Raw genomic sequence first — 22,202 nt, forward strand, 5'->3', positions numbered from 1 at the left:
TACAAAGGGAATAAAAAGCCCATTTTTAATTGAGCTGCTGTGGTCCTTGGTGGACGGCGTACATACTGTCCACAGGAGGCCACTGGGGACCTTGGTCACATGATGTAACTGTGTCCTCTCAGCCTCACAAAAGGCTGCTTCTGGTCACCCAGCTCACACTCACCCCCAGGGCCTCTGTGCTGTCACCCGCTCTGTTTTCCTCACAGCAGCGTCACTGGCTGAAATGGTCATTTTTATGTATTCATTTGTTTTTTGGTGTGTGTTTGTCTGCAGTGTAAGCTCCATGAGAGCAAGGCATCCTTCCTTCTGTTTACCTCTCTTCCTGTTGCTGTAACAGGGGCTGGACCTCAGGAAGACTCCTGAATGAGCCAGTGCTGGGAGAGAACACTTTTAGGTTTTAAAATTTTACCTCTCATTTAGGTTTTTTAAGCTACTAAATGTTGAGACTGGATGAGATGGTATAATAGTTTGGACAAAATGTTGGTGAATTTTCTGTCATTTCCAAGGAAAAGCTTTGGTAAAGAAACACTCATTATACATTGTAGAAATTCAACACTGGTTTTGCCTTTTGTTTTGGGACTTGGGACTGTTTCTCCTGGAATCAGGAGCTAACCGAAGAGAGTCCTTTCTGTTTCTCTGTGTGACCTCAGAAGGACCCCCTTTCTTTCTCCCCAGTGACCTATCCAAATGTTGAAGACTGTATTTAAAAACAAAAGAAAACCAAAGCTATTATGAACCTTGCTGTTTAGATCTATGAAACGAAGACCTTAACATGATGAGCCATTGTTAATGGCTGTGCAAGAGTGACAGAGTGTGTAGGAAAAGTGTGTGACATGATCTCTGGATGTGACTTGTAATAATAATCCTCATTAGCTCTCCCCTTCTTCTCCCCTCCCTTCCAAACCTCCATCAAACCCCCACCTTCATGTCCCTGGTTCTCTCTATTATTAGGGAACAAGTGTGAGGGGGCATCGTCGGGTGCTGTAGACCTGTGATAGCGCATCTCAGAAGCATCCCGCCCTCTGTACATTGTGGGGAAATGAGACGATGACCATCAATTTAATGTCTTAGTTCTCCTGTGTGTTAGAACTTTATTTCACGCCCACCCCGCCCTCAACGCCCTCAACTTTTCAGTGCCAATCTCTCAGGCAACATTTCTTTATTGCAATCATTTGACTATCCAGGGTCAAACAAAGCCAAGTCAGAACAGCCTCTACTTAGGGGTCATTATACTCCCAGAATATGCTAAGAATGTAAAAGGAGTATAAAAAACGTACTCATGAAAATAGAGATCTTTGTTGGGGGCTTTAAGTGTGTATGGTGCAAACATCTATGTAGCACTGTAGTGTGACTATCTTATAGGGATGTATGTGTATATTTTACATTTTACATCAACTTTATTGAGGTATAATTTACATACAGTGAAATGCACTCATTTTAAGGGTGCAATTCCATGATTTTTGACAATTGTGAGGTACAGATTTTTTTTTTTTTCTTTCGGTATGCGGGCCTCTCACTGTTGTGGCCTCTCCCATTGCGGAGCACAGGCTCCAGACGCGCAGGCTCAGCAGCCATGGCTCACGGGCCTAGCCGCTCCGCAGCATGTGGGATCTTCACGGACCAGGGCAAGAACCCATGTTCCCTGCATCGGCAGGCGGACTCTCAACCACTGTGCCACCAGGGAAGCCCCAGGTACAGATATTTTTTATAGAAAAATGAGGTGCAACTTTCAACTCTCTTTTAGTTCATTGGACTGTTGCAGCTTAGAAATGGGAATAAATAGAATAATGTGGACCATATGGGAAAAGATGAGGCCAACCTAAAACAAAGAAGAGTAGTGATTGTGCTGTTTGTAGTTCTCACCTGATGTGGAAACCCATATGAGCTTGTTTTTTTATTGTGTATGTGCACCTCTTGAAATCATACAGCTTCTCTCAATTGTAGGGAAATACAGATCATTATCCTATGTATCGTCTGATGGTAGTTTTTCAGAGAGAATTTTTTTTACGCAAAATTGAGTAAAATTCATGCTTGTGGAAAAATAATTTATATTCATTTATAACAGAATTTTATTGATTGTGTTCTCGTTTGGAGTAACTGCAGGGAAAATACTTGGGCTAACACAAGTGGGATACCATTTACTAGGGATTTAGCTGTAGAAAGAAATTCATTTCAATTTCAGTGGTGACAGCTATTGAGTGAATTTTCCTGTGATATCCTCACAGCAGGAAGTGATATATTGTAACTGTGGTTCCCTTGATTTCCTACACACCCAAGAAATCCAAACTGCAGGGATTGTGCTTTCTAGATGTCTGAATAGCCTAGCTTATGTGGTCAGAGTCTTTTTTTTTTAACATCCAAAGTGGGTAAAATTGTGATTGCAAAAGTGGATATTATGGGTGATGTGCAAAACCTTTGTTTCCTCTTTTTGAAATTGTTTTTCCATTTGTGCTATGATTACACCTGACTTCATGTGAAAGGGTTGTATTGGGACTTGGTATACTTTTATAGAATGATGTAGGAAATCACAGTTCATTTTGAAAGATGTATTAGCTTACTTTTTAATTTAAACAAAGAAATATGTTTCCTTGATGCAGGGATCAGTTTTGATTACTCGTGATGCTTTCTTCACTGCTTTTTTATTTGATACCAGTTTTTAAAATGTGATAAACTATAGCTGCCAGATAGAAAGGAGTAAATAGGGTTAACCTCTTTCAAGAGTACTGGAGAATAGTTGACGAAGAAAGGAAATGTGTTTTCTGTGTTACTATTTTATGAACCTCAGAGGCTGTTTGTTGGTGGGGAGGGAGGGTGTAGAGGTGCTCCCTGAGGATGGGAGGCGGGTTCTGTCTGGCCTAGCCCAGGGTCCTGCGGTCTTCCGGACTCATACCCACCCACCTGCACCCCCGGCCCCCAGCACAGCTTCTTACAGATGAGAGGAGAATGGATTGTTGTGATTAAGTGTTGAGGTGAGTCATGCAGCCCCAAAGACTCCCAGACAAAAATGTGTCACACATACACACACCCTCCTCCCCAGTGATTCCGGTTACCTCCAAGCTAATCAGAATTCACGATTGCTTCCCAGATAGTAGAAATGGGAGGGTGTGGCTCAAGTTTGGAACCTTGATTCCCAAGCACAGTGTTATGAAAACAAGCATATTTACAGCTGACTTGAGTCATTCCTTTAGTGGCCCAGTTGCAGCTTGTATTCCACTTATGACCAGCAGAGTCTGATCTTCACTTGGCAAATAGGAGTCGTCAGGGTAGGTCAATTGGCATTTCTTTATGTGGACCTAGTCCTCAGGGGAAGCACTTGATTGCTTCGTGTCACTGTCCTCACTCTACGACAGTGCTGTCCAGAAGTATATGAGCACCACAAATACGAGCCACATGTGTAATTTTAAATTACTTCAGTGACATTAATATTTAACTCATATCCAGAATATAACTTCAACATGTAATCGATAGGAAAATTTATTAATGAAATGTTTTACATTTTTTCATACCAAGTCTTTGAAATCCAGTGCAAATTTTACACTCATGGAACTTCTTAATTCTGACTAAGCTGCATTTCAAGTGCAGCTTAGTCACAGTTGGCTGGTGGCTACCATATTGGATATGCAGCTCTGCAAAGCTGGGTTCTATTGAAACCTGCAGTGTTTGAGTTTGAAGTTTTGCACTGTGGAAACTTTCTAAGAGTGTAGCTATAGATAAAACCTTCCAGATCATCAGGTTATTCAAGGACATCTAAATTCTACTTTAAGATTAAATATTTTATGTGATAGTATAAAGAAGATAGGAAAGAAATACATTTTTTTCCTGATATTCAAGGGAAGAAAGTGGTGAATATTAAAGAGTAGAGAGAAACAACAACAAAAGTGTCCACATGTAACAAATTGAGGCCTGGATGATAATGACGATTACAATTTGAGTGAAGTGTTGGCCGCATTGGCAAGGTCCAGGCCATGTTTAGTTCCAGCATGAAGATTGCCAAGCCCAATGGTGCGAAGCCAGATGAGTTTGAGTTGGGCATCTCCCAGGTCCTTCTGAAGCTGGAGATGAACTTGTACCTCAAGGCCCAGCTGCGGGAGCTGAACATCATGACCACTGAGGAAATTGAAGTTGGTGGTGGTCGGAAAGCTATCATAATCTTGTTCCCATTCCTCAACTGAAATCTTTCCAGAAAAATCCAGGTCCGCTAGTGTGTGAGTTGGAGAAGAAGTTCAGCGGGAAGCATCTTGTCTTTATCGCGCAGAGGAGAATTCTGCCTAAGCCAACTTGCAAAAGCTGTACAAAAAATAAGCAAAAGCATCCCAGGAGCTGCACTCTGACAGCAGTGCACAATGCCATCCTGGAGGACTTGGTTTTCCCAAGTGAGATTGTGGGCAAGAGAATCCGCGTGAAGCTGGTTGGCAGCCAACTCATAAAGGTTCCTTTGGATAAAGCGCAGCAGAACAATGTGGAACACAAGGTTGGAACATTTTCTGGTGTCTCTAAGAAGCTCATGGGCAAGGATATTAATTTTGAATTCCCAGAGTTTCAGTTGTAAACAAAAATGACTAAATAAAATATTATTCACAATTAAAAAAAAACAATTTGAGTGAAAAATCGTGCGGTAAAGTCTTACATCTCATTTGATCCTCACAGCAGTCCTCAGAAGGGGTACTTTTGTGACGCCTTTTGTGATCCCTGTTTCCCAGTGAGGAAACTGAAAGCAAAGTCACACAGTGAGTCTGATACCTGTGCTCCTCGTCAGTCTGCTTGGCTCACTCCCTTACTCTGCTATGCTCCCTGATTGCTTTGGGCAGATTGGACTTGGAAAAATTATGCAAATGAGGCAGAATTGCAGCTAATTCCTAAAATGTTGCAACTATTCCACTACTCCTTATTCCCTCCCTCAAGTTGCATCACTAATCGGAAAATGGGAAAATGATTGGAGAGGTGTCACTCGTTTTGCCAGCTGTGGCCTGTGGCATTTGTGTCTCAGTGGTGGGACTCGTGAAGGCCACTCGAGCAGAGTTGTGATGGGCCGTCATGTGCTGAGATCAGGGCCACAGCAGGAAAGGTTTTTTTTCTTAACCAGCTAATCTTGTCATGAGACCCACAAATCCACTTTCATATAATTTCTTTTTGTTTTCGCCTCTTATTTTCAGCACTCAGAAGCAACTCCCTGTTGAAATCTAAGTGCTCGTGTTGACATTGGTGGTGTATTGACTGAGGCTTATATTTCTGTTGTTTCTACAAAGACCAGGCATGGGTCTGCCTTTCACAGATCAGATGTGTGCAGATGTATGTGTTTCTGATTTACCTCTTTATATATCCACTGCATTTCTATTGTATAGATTTGATGTTTGTGTGGTAGTGTTTGGGAGAACTGGTTCTGTGTGGCTGTGACTGATTGTGCCTTCCTGTCTCTGTTATGCCTCAGCCCTCCTCCCACCCCCCCATCGGATTGTTTAATTGGATTGAAAATAGGATCATGTCATATATGGTTATGTAAATATGTGTTAGGGATACTTTGAAAGTCTCTTCTCCTTTCAACTCTTAATTTGTTGAAACTGTTGATTTTACAATTTTCTGTTTACTGTGATTTTTAGCCTTATTGGAAAACTAACTCTGCTTACATCTTACTGTTTAATGAGCAAGACAGTGTGGGAGGAAAAAGTTCCTCATATGTGACCGAGTTTTAATTAAGTTGCATGTAGGCTTACTGAACAAATGCAACAGTAGAAGATGCTTTTATATATTTTGTGTGCCATTAGTTCTCTTATAGTAGATTGGATAACTTAGGACCATCACCTCCAAACAAAACAGAACAAAATAACCAAGGACAAACACTGAATTACTTCTGTGTTTGCAAAATTCAGTTTTCTTAGAAAATACTATTATGCATAGGTTTAGGTTTTTAAAGGTTTTAAACCTGAAAAAACCTCAAATATTTATTAAAGTCTTGATTTAGCACTATGTTATTGCAAAAGGAGATAGAATTGGCTCTTTATTTTAACGGTTTTTGTTCAGAGACCTGCGTTTCAGGACCTACCTGCCCAGTTTCAGCTCTTTTTTCCCCTTGCTTCTGCTTGTCTCTTTTGCCACCTAACCCAACATCTTTGTCTATAAACTGTGAAATTTCCTTGGCTTTGCTTGTGTCTTTCTGCCTGTGGATCTGATATGTGCTAACCCTCTAGATGCTGAGAAAAACAGACTTTTTTATTATCCCCAAATGTCACCTCCTTATCACATGCTTACTTTTAACAACCCTCCAACAACCCTAATAAACTCATGTCATATACTTTTCTGAACCGGGTCAAAATTTAAGAATATTTTAATACATATAAAGTTGTTCAACTATGAATGGTAAAAACACTAAAACAACCAGGCCTGTGACTTTTCAGTTATTCCTTGACTGTGGTCTTCTGCTCTTCCCCTCTGCCGCCCAGGCCCGCCTTCTCCCTGATGGTCAACCTCCTCTCCTTCGGCCTTGAGCTGTTCCTGCTGGCTCGGCAGGCGTCTGCTTAGCCATCTCAGCCATCTCAGCAGCGTTCTCACGACACTCAGAATCCTGAATGCTGTCCCTGGGCGGCTCCCTCTGAGGTGCCCTTTCGGGGCTACATGTGGTTTGTCCTCCTCCCCCTGCTCTGAGAAGGGCCTGTTCTCTGCGGCCTTGTTGGGGCTCTCATCACCTCATCACGTCGTACTGTTTGGGGCACCTTTGGGTCCGTCACTACTTTGTGACTCTTCCTTGGTCACAGAAGTGCTTGATGAGGGATTGAGGAGCTATACAGAGACTCTTGAAAGCTTTTTTTAAAAAGGTAATTAGAAAAGGACAACGACTGGGATGTAGAAAAAGTCTCTTATAGAGAGCCTGACAATCTAATGGTATTTTAAAAAGTAAGGTTTGTCCTGGGTTTTCTGCATTTCTCTAGTTCTGTTTGGGGAGTGAAGGTGTTTGTGTTGCTTGTACAGTGCTGTGTAATTGCTACATTTTAGCAAACACACACTGTCGCCTTTCACCACAGACAGTGTTCTAATATAACTCAGTATTCATGGACCCACATCTTTATTGTTTTCACCACTTTTTTGGCTTTTTGGTGACTTGAGAAAAATGATACCATTTTACCTTTAGTGCCTTTCACCTGATACTCTAGCAAACAGAAGATAAATTAGCATACAGGATGGAAATAAATCACTATAGCTCCTAATCCCTTACTGTCCACATTTATGGATGAATAATTAATGCATAGTTTGACTTACGCTTTTTCTTTTTTACTTGTGGCAAATTAGTGGCTAAACTGAGAATTAAATCAGATCTTGACTTTTTAAGATTCTCTGATTAATCAAAACTTCCTCTTTACCATTGTAAAGCAATTATACTCCAATAAAGATGTTAAAAAAAAACAAAAAGAACATGGGCTTCCCTGGTGGCGCAGTGGTTGAGAGTCTGCCTGCCGATGCAGGGGACACGGGTTCGTGCCCCGGTCCGGGAAGATCCCACATGCCGCGGAGCGGCTAGGCCCGTGAGCCATGGCCGCTGAGCCTGTGTGTCCAGAGCCTGTGCTCCGCAATGGGAGAGGCCACAACAGTGAGAGGCCCGCGTACCTCAAAAAAACAAAAAGAACAAAACTTCCTCTTTATATTTGGCAGGATAGTGATTAGTGACATAATTTGATTTTTGTGGCCCATTAAATGTTCTTTGGTCCGCTGTGTTGAAAAAAATTACATTTGTGTTACATCTCAATTTATTCTCTTACGGAAGGTTAGAAGCAGGAAAGCTTTTATGCTGACTAAATCCCCTTTGTTAAAACTGTACATCAGTGACAGTGAGTGTTTCTTAAAGCTGTGAGTATTTAAAATGAGCTGAAAATAGTATTTTCTGCTGGGTTTGTGTGTGTGTATATCGAACCAAATAGAAATTGTTTTTACTGTTAAAAATTACAGTAAAATTTTTTTAAAAATTAAAAAAAGTTATAAAAAATTTTTATTACTTTTTCTGTTTCCCCCGTACCATGATTAAGAAATGTTTGTTCATAAAATTGACCAAGTTTTTAAAATCATGAAACTAAGACTATATTTTGACAGTTCATTATGTATGTTTTTGCTCATTAGTGTAGCAGCTGCATTCATTTGGAAACTGTGTGATATGAAGCTGCCACCAGGCTCTGAGGGTGGTAGAAGGTGCCTTACCTGTCCTGGGGGCTGTTAGGAGTCTCATCTCGTAACATCCCTGGGCACTTCCAAGTAAAAGCCAAAGGTCCGGTCTCATAAGCTAATGTGATTTGTTATTAAGGATTTTAAAATAAATAAATAAATAAATAAATAAATAAATTTATTTATTTTTGGCTGCGTTGGGTCTTCGTTGCTTTCCCTGGGCTTTCTCTAGTTGCGGTGAGTGGGGACTACTCTTCGTTACGGTGTGCGGGCTTCTCATTGTGGTGTCTTCTCTTGTTGTGAAGCATGGGCTCTAGGTGCGCGGGCTGCAGTAGCTGTGGCTCGTGGGCTCTAGAGCGCAAGCTTACTAGCTGGGGTGCACGGGCTTAGTTGCTCCGTGGCATGTGGGATCTTCCCGGACCAGGGCTCAAACCCATGTCCCCTGTGTTGGCAGGCGGATTCTTAACCATAGCGCCAGCAGGGAAGCCCCAAGGATTTTTATTCTTTTATGGCAGCTCTATTTGTTCCTTTTTCTTTTACCTTGTTTGCCTTCCTTTCTCCATCTATTGCCATTACTTTACTGAAGGTCTTTACAAAAACTTCTCTTGCCCGGAATATTGCAATATTCTTCCAACTGGTTTTCCATTTCCCAATCCCTCCCTTTCTAGTAATTTCTCTACACTGCTTTCTTTCTCGAGTATAAACCTGATTATGTGAATTCTTGTCCAAAATCTTTTTATGGTTCTTTCTGCCTGCAGATCATTGGATACACTGCTTCTCATGATTTGCCTTTCTTATATCTGAAAATCCTCCCCCTTGGCTTCATCTATCGATAACTTTTCAAGTATGTATTAAATAGCTGTGACGTACCAACTCCTTTAACCAAGATATATAAGTTATCCTTTCTGATTCTGAATGAGTGGAAGAGGAATCTCATTCCCAATTCTTATGCTTCAGTTCTTCATTTCTGTCACTTTTCTTCCAGGGTTCCACACTTGCCCTTACTGGGTTGGCTGGTGACCATCTTCTTGTCTATTTACAGTATTTTTAGAAGTATGATGTCTGACGGTTTCCTTATAGTCTCTCTGTAGTTATTTATACCCAGTAAATTCTTTGCATTTATCATTGCTACCATTCTCTTTCTTAACTTTTTTTTCTTGGAATTTGGTCCCTTTGCATATTCTATTAAAACTTTGAGGACAAGCATTTTATACTGGCATTCAGGCAAACATATGTGTCCTCTTTATACATCTTCTCTTTGTACTTTGTATACTGCATTAATCTGGGCTGAGAAAACTACTCAGTGACTATGATCATGTTTGTACATCATTTTACCATTTATACAGGACTTTTGTATTTGTTCATCTATTTGAGCTGAGCGGTCCTGTTAGATGATTGTGATCAATTTATAGCCTAAAGCTTACAGTGGTCAATGGAGTGGGCTAGCATCTCCCAACTGGGGGATGACTCCTCTACAGGATCATGCTGCCTCCCTTCCCATTCTGTTTTATTTTGTTTTGTTTTGTGTTCCTCTGTACTTACTGGTCAAGACTGCATTTGCTCTGTGTATTGGAATATGCTTTACTGATTTTAATTAGCACTTTGAATTTATTAGTTCATTTGATCTCCCCAGGATTTCTGTTAGTTAGGCAGGCCTGGCCTTATTAATACCATTTTATAAATGAGAATAGTGCAGATTACCAGTTTGCCAAACCAATGATTTAAAGAACAAAAACAAAAGCAAGTCTTCAGACTTGTAGACTATGCTGTTTTCACTGCCTTGTGTGTAAGACATATTGGAAAGTGTTTTTATTTTGGGGGATTTCATTGAAACAATTCTCTGGTTGTGTTCTATATTAAAATGTAAAATATTAAAATTAAATGGTAGCTGTTGGTTTAACTTAGCATGAGTTTTGTGTGGCATGGCGCTACTATGATAAAGGGAATGGATATAGTCCAATGATATGCTGTCAGAAATTTGTTACTGGAGGGAGAAATAATACCAAAGGCAAGAAGATGTGTTTTAGGTACAGGATCATTCTGTGTCACTCTCTGGCATTCTGCTTGTCCTGCTCTCAGAGTGGTTCTCAGGCCATTCTTAGCCCATGGAGGGAGGACTGTCGGAAGGGGACATCTACACTTGTGACAGTCTTCTTGCCAGTGGCTGCAGCATCCTGAGATATCCAGTAGTTTTGCTTCATAATCCGTACCTATTGCTTAGTCAATAACCTGATTGATTGTAGGAACAACAGCCTTTCTACAGAGCATCTTGAGGGTGTATGTTATCCAGCAGCAAGAAGCTATAGTGCTGAGCAGGTAGAAAGTAGAGCATCTGAAATCCCTTGTTATTGTAATGATACTTTACTCCAGAACTTCCCTTTAGTGTGGAATCTGCATAAACCTCAGTTTGACTATGGTTTTCTATGTAACCTTGCACCTGTTCTTCGCCACGTGATCCCTGAATGTCTGCATCTGAGTCAGTGGGTGAGCTGTGGGTGTGGAGTTGTGTCAAGGAGATGATAATGTACACAGGTGGAGGGCTTTAGGTAGTATGTGCCATGTTATATTTCCTAATTTCTAAATAATACAAGAGGAAAATGTATCACAGGGAAGAGAATGGCATGGTATAGTGAAGAAACAGGAAGTTGGGAGTCAAAAAGTTTGAGTTCCTGCTGCACTGCTGACTTGCTGTCTCATCTAACAAGTTCTTCACTTCTCAAATGTAAAGTAAACCTGCTCTCTTGCGGCTGTTGTGAGGATGTAATTAAAGGATATATCCTCTAATTACAAAGGACTCTTTGTAATTAGACTTTTTAATTGGACTCTTTGTACATGTAAAGTGCTGTTCACATGTTACTTGTTTTAATGAATAGTGATTACTATATGTGCGGTCCTTTAACAAAAGGTATTTCAATTCTGACCTCCTGTCAACACTGCAGGGCAGGCAGTGTCATCTCCATTTGACGGACAGGGATCCTGGGGTGTGGAGAGTCTAGGTGACTCACTCAAGGGCCTACTGAGTGATGACTCTGGACGTAAGCTCCCATTTATTCCTAGCTCTGCTGCCATGCTGTTATAAGGGGTCAGTGGGAGAGGTATTAACTGTAACAACAACTTGCATATTGCTTCCAAGAATGGAAATGGCACCCTAGATTAGGAATCGGGAGATCCAGATGAGCACTGCATTTCTATATTAATTTTGGTAAAGTTACTTAAATGTATTCTATTAAATACCTTTATAACACTTGGCTATGTTTTTCCTAAGGTATGTGTAAAATCTCTTTGTGACTTTGTATCAGAATTTTAAAGATTTCCTTTGAACTGATCAAAATATGTTTTACAAATCCTATTCTAATATTTTGTTCTTTTTATTTTTAGTCATTCATACACTGGTCAAGACTACAGTACACAGGGAAATGTCGGGAAGGTTTCTTTAGATCAGATCGATTCGGTAAGCATCTCATCCTTTTAAACTTAAACCTTTGTCAATGGAGGAAGCACAGATTTTCTTCAACCAAAGATTATTTTGAGGGTGGGGAGATGGGAGGGAATGTTGTTTCATTGCTTGCCAATCATTTTTAAAAGAATCCCACGTGCTATACATATGATTTTTTTTTCATCATAGGAAAACCAAAAAATCAGAAAATTATTTGTAGTCTGATAAAAACAGAATTTAATCAGTTTTCCAAAGGGGGAATTCTTTTTAAGTGATGACAACTAAATAGTGTTTATTGTTTATATTTAAATACCATATACATATAGTAAAGGAGAAATGTAAAATACTAAGTATATCCATTTGCTAGGGCTGTTGTAACAAAATACCACAGTCTGGGTGCCTTAAACAACAGAAGCTTATTTTCTCACAGTTCTGGAGGCGAGCATTCCATGATGAAGGTATCAGCAAGTTTGGTTTCTCCTGAGGCCTCTCTCTCCTTGGCTTCTAGGTGGCTGCTCATCCCCGTGTCTCTTCCTCTGCTTAGAAGGACCCCAGTCACCTTGGACCAGGGCCCCACTCCCATGAGCTCATTTAACCTTGATTACCTCCTTACAGGTTCCAGCTCTAAATACAGCCACATTCTGAGGTCGTGGGTTTAGGACTTGGCATATAAATTTGAGGAGGATACAAAATTTATTCTATGACACTAAGGGTAGGCTCCCATCTTGTGTTGCCACTAGATTAGTAGGCAGCTCATTCCAGCTTCACTTTGTGGCTCCCTAGGAGAATGAAAGAGTGCACACTTTACTATACTTTTACTTTATAGAATTTCTCTTTAATACATTGTAGAACTTCTGCATTACCCCAAAAAGGGAAACTGAGTCAGCCATAATTAATCTTTGTTTAGACAATTACCAAATTACTTAAAATAAATTAAAAATACACAGGTGAGGTTTTAATGCTTGGAAACAAGAGTTATGATGGTGAGTAGGGGGAGACCCTGAGCTTTTGGAGTCTGGAATGAATAGGTCATCTTCCTATGAAAAATTATAATCAAGTAGAAGTTGTTACTGTGAAAGATGAAGAGGCTGCCTGGTCAGTCAAGGGAGCAAAGTGATACCTGCCCCTGCTTATGGGCAAAGTTGAACCTGCTGAGGAACCCGTGAGAGGTGGGAGTTAAGTCTCAGGAGGATGCTTGAGGAGGTCAGGGAGAACACAGTTGAGACCATAGATGAAAAAGGTTTCCTTTAAAAATAAATAAATAAATAAATAAATAAATGTATGTATGTATGGCTGCATTGGGGTTAGTTGCTGCGGTGAGCAGGGGCTACTCTGTTGTGGTGCGCAGGCTTCTCATTGCAGTGGCTTCTCTTGTTGCGGAGAACAGGCTCTAGGCTTGCGGACTCAGTAGTTGTGGCATGCGGGCTCAGCAGATGTGGCTCGCGGGCTCTAGAGTGCAGGCTCATTAGTTATGGCGCATGGGCTTAGTTGCTCCGTGGCATGTGGGATCTTCCCGGACCAGGGCTCAAACCCATATCCCCTGCATTGGCAGGCGGATTCTTAACCACTGCGCCACCAGGGAAGTCCGAAAAAGGTTTTCTTTTAATTGTTAATTTAACACATTTATTTGAATTCACATTTTGAGAACCATTTCTCTTATTTTTATGTTTTACTTTGTATTGGGGTTATTTTAAAAGTTCATCTGTGATTCACCAATTGTACTTTTGAACATTTATCCCAGGAAAATGAAATCTTAGGTTTACATGAAAACCTGTACACTCATTTGTTTGAAATAGCCCCAAACTTGATACAACCCAGATGTCCTTCAACGGGTGAATGGTTAGACAAATGGTGTTACGTCCACACCATGGATTATTGCTCAGCAATTAAAAAAAAATAAGCTATTGATACCTGCAACAACTTAGATGAATTTTGTGGGAATGCTGAGTAAAAAGCCACTCTCAAAACATTAAACTATATGATTCTATTTGTATAACACTCTTGAAATGACAAAATTATATAGACACAGAACAATTAGTGGTTGCCAAGGGTTAGGGAATGGTGGGGGGCAGGATACAGAAGATGGGGGTTATAAAATGGAAACATGAGGGATCCTTGTGGTGGGGGATGCATGAACCTACACATGTGAAAAAATTACATAAAATTATATACACATGTACACAGAAATGAACTCGTGAGTGTAACTGAGAAAATCTAAGACTATAGTGTATTGTATCAGTGTCAGTATCTTGGTTGTGATAATATACTACAGATTTGCAGGATATTACCTGTGGGGGATACCAGGTACATGACATCTCTTTGTATTATTTCTTACAACTGCATAGGAATCTACAGTTATCTCAAAAGAAAACGTTTAATTAAAAATTATAAAAAGAAAAGAAATAGGTGAAATAAATTTTAATAATATGTTTTATTCAATGGAATAGATCTAAAATATTATCATTTTGACATGTAATCAATATTAAAATATTAATAAGAAAAATCTAATCACAGTGAGACAGTAATAACTTCCTTACGGTTTTTTGTTTTTATTCCAATTAAACTGAATTTACAATTTGCAAATTAGATTGATTTTTGCAACAAATATTGTGGGGGACCTGATAAATAACAAAACACTCTTTTTTCTTGTAGCTTTCTACCAAATCCTTCCCACCTTGCATGCGTCAGCTACATAAAGCCCTGCGGGAAAATCACCATCTTCGTCATGGGGGCCGCATGCAGTATGGCCTCTTCCTGAAGGGCATTGGCCTAACCTTAGAACAGGCATTGCAGTTCTGGAAGCAGGAATTTATCAGAGGAAAGATGGATCCAGACAAGGTAATTTTGAAAAATCAGAGCAGAAACTGAAATTCTAATTTGGTCTGAAGACTAAAAGGTTTGTTTTTTGAATATGCCCCGAAATGTAGTTGAAAATTCTGTAAGTGTGTCTACAGTTTCATTTAGGTAAAAAGAAACTCACGTATTAATCTAGTAGTTGCTCAGCAAAAGACTGGGAAAGTGAATTCAGTTTAAAGGGTAAGATCAAAACAGCAGTGTAAGATGTAAAGTAATGCTTGAATGAAGAGTCGTCTTCTTGGTACATAAACTGCCAGTAGTTGTTATAACTGAAATTGCGTTCTGAGTTGTATTTCTGTAGGAATGTGTGTGTGTGTGTGTGTGTGTGTGTGTGTATGTAATATGTATAGACATATACATACATGCACATGTAATGTTATTTTCAGGACTGAGAAATGTTGAGAACAAATAAAGTGAAAACAGCTTAGAATGCATTCTATTGTGTTATGTGGAATCTTTCACAAGGAATTTTTATTTTTATAAATTTCTTTATTTATATATTTATTTTTGGCTGCGTTGGGTCTTCATTGCTGCATGCGGGCCCTCTCCAGTGGCGGTGAGCGGGGGCTACTCTTCGTTGTGGTGCCCGGGCTTCTCATGGTGGTGGCTTCTCCCGTTGCGGAGCATGGGCTCTAGGCGTGCGGCCCTCAATAGATGTGGCATGCGGGCCCAGCAGTTGTGGCTCTCGGGCCCCAGAGCGCAGGCTCAGCAGCTGTGGCGCACAGGCCCAGCCACTCCACTGCACGTGGGATCCTCCCGGACCAGGGCCTGAACCCGCGTCCCCTGCGTTGGCAGGCAGATTCTCAACCACTGTGCCACCAGGGAAGCCCATCACAGGGAATTTTTAGATAGACGTTTATCACTGTAAACCTGAGTACTGCCTTTAAATCTGTTCATACTTCTCAGATTCCCACTCCTATTCCTTATTTCTCTTAAGTAGGACTAGCTAATAACGTTATGGTTTCTCATCCCTTCTGTGGCTTAGCACTGTGGGATGAAGCACATTTTTTATTGTTTATTTCTTGTTTGTTTCTTCTTAGGAAAGATAGACTATAGAATAAAGAATATTTACCAAGTAAATTTTATAATGACACTTTATTATGTCTTGTATCAGTTTGCTTGGGCTGCCGTAACAAAATACCACAGACCGGGTGCCTTAGACAACAGAAATGTATGTCCTCACAGCTCTGGAGGCTGGAAGTAGATGATTCAGGTGTGGGAGGATTTAGTTTCTCCTGAAGCCTCTCTCCTGGCTTACAGCAGTTGCCTTCTTGGCTGTGTCCTCACGTGGCCTTTTCTCTGTGTGTCCACCTCTCTGGTTTCCCTTCCTCCTCTTAGAAGGACCCCAGTCCTGTTGGATTAGAGTCCCACCATTATAACCTCATTTAACCTTCATTACCTCTTCAAATGCCCTATCTCCAAGTACAGTCACATTGGGAGTTAGGGCCTCAACAGATGAATTTTAGGACACAGTTCAGTCCATAACACGTCTCTAGCTTTATACTTTTTAAAAAAGTTCAGCCTCTTTTATAGTATATTATACAAAGCTCTTGCAGTTTTTACAGATTTGTTTTAAAAACTGTTTTCATTGATAACTGTCCATAAAAGCTTAAATTTATCATTGAATAGAGTTTTCTTTAAACATGATTTTGGATAACGTTTATTAAATAGTAATAAATCAAATAATTCTGGATAATGTTATATTTTATTTTAAAGGTAACATATTCTGATTATAGGAAGTATGAAAAATACAGAAAATTTTCCTGTCATTGTCTCATTCATAAATAATTTCTGTCAACATTTTAGCCTTTCTCTTTAGTCTAGATAGCTAGATATCATTGTTTTTTCCCATTTAAAAAATTGACATTATATTGTGATCATTTTCCCAGGTTGTTGAATCATTTTTGAAAATATCATTTGTGTTAGTTGCATGACAACACATCATTTGAAAGTGATATAATTTGCTTAATCATTCCCCTATTATTGAACACTTGGTTGACTCTGTCATAAATGGTATTGCAACCAATACCCTGAGCACATAAATCTGATTATAGTTCAGATTATGTCCTCTGTATATGTTCACCAGGGAACCAGTTTACCTGGTGAAAAACTGTAGACGGTTTTGAAGTTTTGATGCATGCTATCATGCTATGAAATGACTGGAAAGGCTTTAAATTAGACTCTCATCAAGCTATGTGAGAACCTTGCTGTGTCACTGACCTCATTATATGTTATTACTTGAAAATGTTTTTTGACCTTTTTATTAAGAATTTGATGTATTAAGTAGGTAGGGGTGTTAGGGTTCTGCAGAGAAACAGAACCAATAGAGAGAGAGAGAGAGAGAGAGAGAGAGTGTGTGTGTGTGTGTGTGTGTGTGTGTGTGTGTACATATGTACAAAAAGAGATGTATTGTATGGAATGTCCCGTGTGATTATGGAGGCTGAGTCACCAAACTCTGTGAGCAGCAGGCTGGAGACCCAGGAAGAAAGAGCCGGTGTTTCAGTTTGAGTCTGAAGGCAGGAAAAAATCCATGTCTGAGCTCATGGCCCTCAGGCAGGAGGAAATAACCTCTTAGTCGCAGGAGGGTTGGCCTTTTTGTTCCATTCAGGCCTGCAGAGGATTGGATGAGACACCCCGCCCCACCTAAATGGGGGAGGCATCTGCTCTGCTCAGTCCACCAATTCAGATGTTAACCTCATCTAGAAACACCCTCACAGACACACCTGAAATAATGTCTGACTGGAGGTCTGGGCACCCTGATGGTCAAAAAATTAACTGTCACAGTAGATAAGTATTTATGAGCTGTGGTTTTGAAGTGAAGAGAGAGAAGTTGAGGTAGCATTTTAGCTTGGTTTGTGCTGTAACTAAGCGGGAAAAAGAGGAGCGTGAGATATGGGAAAGCTTGATCTGGGTGCCAGGCCTTTGGCTTGTGCGTCTGTTCATTGACCACCCTCTTTTGTGTGTATCTGGGATGGCCTCCTATCATTGTCATCAGTATTTCGTTATTTTTAAACCTATGTGTTTGAAAATTTTTTTCAAATGGGGTTTTTATTTTATAATGTAAAAGTAGTTTTCTTCAAAAATTATTGTAAAAGAAAATCAATAATTTTTACCTTTCTAGATAATACGTAGCAGTCTGTATTTTCATTAGCTTATTATTGATTACAGCAAATGTATTATTTTGACTAAAAGATTTTAACATACACTTATGATTTACTGTCTGTTTAGTGTTCTGTTGTTACAGTCTTTTTGTAAATAAACATTCATATTTTTCTCAATTATATCTTCTTACGTATTTTTCCAATGAAATGTAATTTAGTATCCCTTTATGAAAATATTCTCTTCAACTTAATAATTGTACGTACTTGTTAAATGGTACATACCATTAAAAATACTCTTTAGAGGTGTAGAAAATTGATTGCCTAAAATACTATTTATAGAGAATGGTTATGGAGGATATTTTAGACATTTTTTGTAGTGCTCTAATTAAAGGACTTGATGTTGAACCCAGGAATGATTTGGCACATTCACTTCTGTTGAATAGCTTATTTCCTGACAGTGCAGGATATTTTTGAGATGATTTAGTCATTGTCAGCTGGACTTCTTCTTTACTGTGGTTTCCCAGATGACCATATGTCTGATTTCTTTCTCTTTACATTCATGCCCTCATTGTAACTTATTTGAGATACATTGCTTTGCATCTGAGCAAAACTTATGGGTACCTTGCCATTTCTTTCAAGGCAGCAGGAAGCAATCAGTACTTCCAGCACTTTTGAGCTGTAACTCTTCTCCCCAGCTACACTGCCTAGAACTGAACATTTCTTCTGCCTAACTCCTTTCCAAAAATTAAGCTTTGTTCCTTGTAAATTGACTGCCTGAGCAGTGACTGTCTCTTTCTCTCATCTTCCTTGCTTGGTTTGTTGCAGGCATTTATTTAGTTGTTTGTCTGTTTTAAAAAAAACTTTGAATACTTTTCTCTCTAAGGTTTTACTTAATGTTGGAGGGGAATTTGTTGTCTGTATTGTAAAATAATCTAAAACTGTATGTATTAGTTTTTGTAACTGTCATCCAGAGTGTATTAAAGTAGCATGTTCCTAGATGCCCCTTATTAAGGTTAAGCAATTTTTGTATTATAATCTACAAATTCTTGTTTTCTCTTATAGTCAGTTTTTGTGTGTGTGTGTGTTTGGTGGTGGTGGTGGGGCTGCGATACACAGCTTGTGGGATGTGGGATCTTAGTTCCCCAACCAGGGATTGAACCTGGGCCCTTGGCAGTGAGAGTCCTAACCACTGGACCTCCAGGGAATTTCCTCTTATAGTCAGTTTTGAATAGTAATAATGAAATTGTGGAAGCAGCTGAAGGTTCTGATGCTCACTGTTAGTTATTGTTTATTAGGAATTCGATGTACTAAGTCCCTCTGTGTATGTAAGAAGTAGCCATCTGTCTATAAAATGCTTATTCAGAGTTGTTAGTGTGGAATGGTTATTTTTCTGTTCTTTTAAAACTATTTTCAGACTAGCATACACGTGCCAGTAGATGGTATTAATAACATGTAGAGGTGCCACCTTATATGGCTCCTAGTGACTTACTACCAGGTTATGCTCTTATAATTTTGGGCACTTCTCACTACCTCATATTTATTTATTGTTTATTTGTTAATCACCTGCAATTAGAATAAAACTATAGAGAAGCAGATATCTTGTCTTTCTTGTTCACTGCTTCATGTTCAAGCACCTAGAACATACCTGACTCATAGTAGGAACTCAATAAATATTTTTGAATGAAGTAAATAATAAGTCCCCATAAAAATAAATACACAGAAAACTAGAAAACTTGGCCCGTTTCCCCCAAATTCCTTCACATAAATTAGAGCATAGTACTATACAGTTATTTGTTAATGTGCTGTTATTCCATTTATAGTGAACTTGAACCTGAATGAAACCAAGAATTTTAGTGTAACCTGAAATTTGCAATAGAAGTTATCAATTTATAGATTAAAAGGGACTTCTCTTTTTTTTAATTAGTTTCTGCTTTATAACAAAGTGAATTAGTTATACATATACATCTGTTCCCATATCCCTTACCTTTTGCGTCTCCCTCCCTCCCACCCTCCCTATCCCACCCCTCCAGGCGGTCACAAAGCATTGAGCTCTCGTCCTTGGCTTGCCCAGGAGTCCATGGCATAAAAAGGTTAAGAGCCCTTAAAGTTTATCATATCAGAGGGTAGGGCTTCTAGTTTATTGTCTAGCACTTAGTTCGTTGTTCATTAATTGCAGTTTTCATTTCTTCCTGCTATATTAGGAATAAAATGCCTATATTGATCTACCTTCATTGAATTTTGTACATGTCATCTTTATAACTTATCAAATTATAGTATTTATGTTTGCCTGTGTGTCTTAAGAGTGGATTCTGAGTGACTTGAATGCAGGGACTCTGATTTTTCCATTTTGGGTCTCGAGGACTTAGCACAAGACCTGGCATCTCTTAGATGTTTGCTGGACACATGGTCAATTCTGCCAAAGTTTTGAAAAGTGGTTTTCAGTATGAGAAAATAAATCCTTTTTGTTCCTTTTTAGATAGAGGTATATTTCTAACAAGTTATAAAATATTAATATTCGTTTTAGTATTTTAGCCAAATTTGTTCTCCTCCATCTATTTTTCTAAATCAGAATATAGGTTGGAAAAATATACAACTATATAAGAAGTGGTAACCAGTTATTACTACTCAATGTCCAGAAATACAGTATATACTCAGTTACTAATATTTAACTAATACATTAGTCAAGTTGTGATTTTTATTAAAAATACAAAGAAGTGTGTGTGTGTGTCTAGACGAACATACATATTGCATCTAATTTGTGTCCATCACTCAGCAGACTTGCACTGAGTGTTGACCATGGTTGGGTGCTGTTCTAGACACACTGTAGTAAAAGACACAGATGTTATTTATGAGGACTTTACAGTCTCCTGGAAAAAAACAGATAAATACAAACATACAAATTCAGTAAGATAATTGTGGGATAGAGGTGGTCATGAGATTCTATAGCAGAACAGAGGAGGGAGCTGACTGAGAGAGGAGTTGTGGAGTGTGTCAGTTAGGAGGTTATGTTTGCTGGGTGAAGTTAGGGAGTTCTCCAGAGAAAAAAGGGAATTCCATGTGGAGGGTGACCTTGGATGAGCGAGTGTAGCCCATCTTGTAGGTGGTGGGAACTGAACTCTGAAAGTGTACTTGTGGCAGAGATGATTCTGCAGATGTAGGCTTTTTTTTTTTTTCTTTAATGATATTACTAAGAGTAGAAGGATTAGTAGCCAGTAGAAAGTGGTCTTGCTAGATAAATGACTGCCAACTTGGACCAGCTATGTAGGGTGTAGGGTCATTGATAACTGTAATTTTAAAGATACATAATTTAATATCTTTGAATATTCACTAAAATTGTGTAATCAATCTGAGATGCTATGAAAGTTTACTGACAGAAAGAAAATAGTATGGACAAGGTTTTCACTTACAATCCCACTTGGTTCAAATGAATTTGGCTTCTTTAAATATGGATTTTAGATTATATGGGCCAACACTGATTTTTTAAAAGCCTTTTGCTTTAAGATTTTAATCTATTTGGTAATAGGGTAAGTTGAGAGATAGAAGTAACCAGAACACAATTACATGACACGATGGTGAAAAGGAGAGTGTCAGTGAGGTGATGTGAAGATTAGAAGTTATTAGAGGGGATCATGCTGGAGGAGGTTTGGTGAAGATCAGTCTCGAATCAGGGTTTGATGGAAGTGATGGTGGATCCTAATCTCCTAATTCATCCCCCCCAACCCACTTTGCCCCCTTGGTGTCCATACGTTTGTTCTCTACATGTGTGTCTATTTCTGCCTTGCAAGCTGGTTCATCTATACCATTTTTCTAGATTCCACATATATGTGTTAATATATGATATTTGTTTTTCTCTTTCTGACTTACTTTACTCTGTATAACAGTCTCTAGGTCCATCCACGTCTCTACAAATGATCCAATTTTGTTCCTTTCTGTGGCTGAGTAATATTCCATTGTATATATGTACCACATCTTCTTTATCCATTCGTCTGTCAATGGGCATTTAGGTGGCTTCCATGACCTGGCTATTGTAAATAGTGCTGCAGTGAATATTAGGGTGCATGTGTGTTTTTGAATTATGGTTTTCTCTGGGTATATGCCCAGTAGTGGGATTGCTGGGTAGTGTGTTACTTCTATTTTTAGTTTTTTAAGGAATCTCCATACTGTTCTCCCTAGTGGCTGTATCAATTTACATTCCCACCAGCAGTGCAAGAGGGTTCCCTTTTCTCCACAGTCTCTCCATCAATTGTTGTTTGTAGATTTTCTGATGATGCCTTTTCTAACTGGTGTGAGGTGTATCTCGTTGTAGTTTTGATTTGCATTTCTCTAATAATTAGTGATGTTGAGCAGCTTTTCATGTGCCCCTTGGCCATCTGTATGTCTTCTTTGGAGAAATGTTTATTTAGGTCTTCTGCCCATTTTTAGATTGGGTTGTTTATTTTTTTAATATTGAGCTGCATGAGCTGTTTATATATTTTGGAGGTTAATCCTTTGTCCATTGATTCATTTGCAAATATTTTCTCCCATTCTGAGGGTTGTCTTTTCATCTTGTTTTTAGTTTCCTTTGCTGTGCAAAAGCTTTTAAGTTTCATTAGGTCCCATTTGTTTATTTTTGTTTTTATTTCCATTACTGTAAGAGGTGGGTCAAAAAAGATCTTGCTGTGATT

At 39.2% G+C, this 22,202-nt stretch overlaps 1 protein-coding gene and 1 pseudogene across 3 annotated transcripts in view; both read left to right on the forward strand.

The window, feature by feature from the left end:
- The window catches only part of PRIM2 (DNA primase subunit 2), a 298,019-nt gene that overhangs the window by 185,480 nt on the left and 90,337 nt on the right, over positions 1–22,202 (forward strand). For all 3 annotated transcript variants that reach the window (XM_060109539.1, XM_060109540.1, XM_060109538.1), the window contains 2 exons: positions 11,524–11,596; positions 14,234–14,419. In XM_060109539.1, coding sequence (XP_059965522.1) covers positions 11,524–11,596; positions 14,234–14,419 — 259 coding nt within the window. The remainder of the gene's footprint in view (positions 1–11,523; positions 11,597–14,233; positions 14,420–22,202) is intronic.
- LOC132497483 (small ribosomal subunit protein eS7-like) lies at positions 3,966–4,569 on the forward strand (annotated as a pseudogene).

The sequence above is a fragment of the Mesoplodon densirostris genome, chromosome 10 (genome assembly GCF_025265405.1).
Source record: "Mesoplodon densirostris isolate mMesDen1 chromosome 10, mMesDen1 primary haplotype, whole genome shotgun sequence".
Classification (NCBI taxonomy): domain Eukaryota; kingdom Metazoa; phylum Chordata; class Mammalia; order Artiodactyla; family Ziphiidae; genus Mesoplodon; species Mesoplodon densirostris.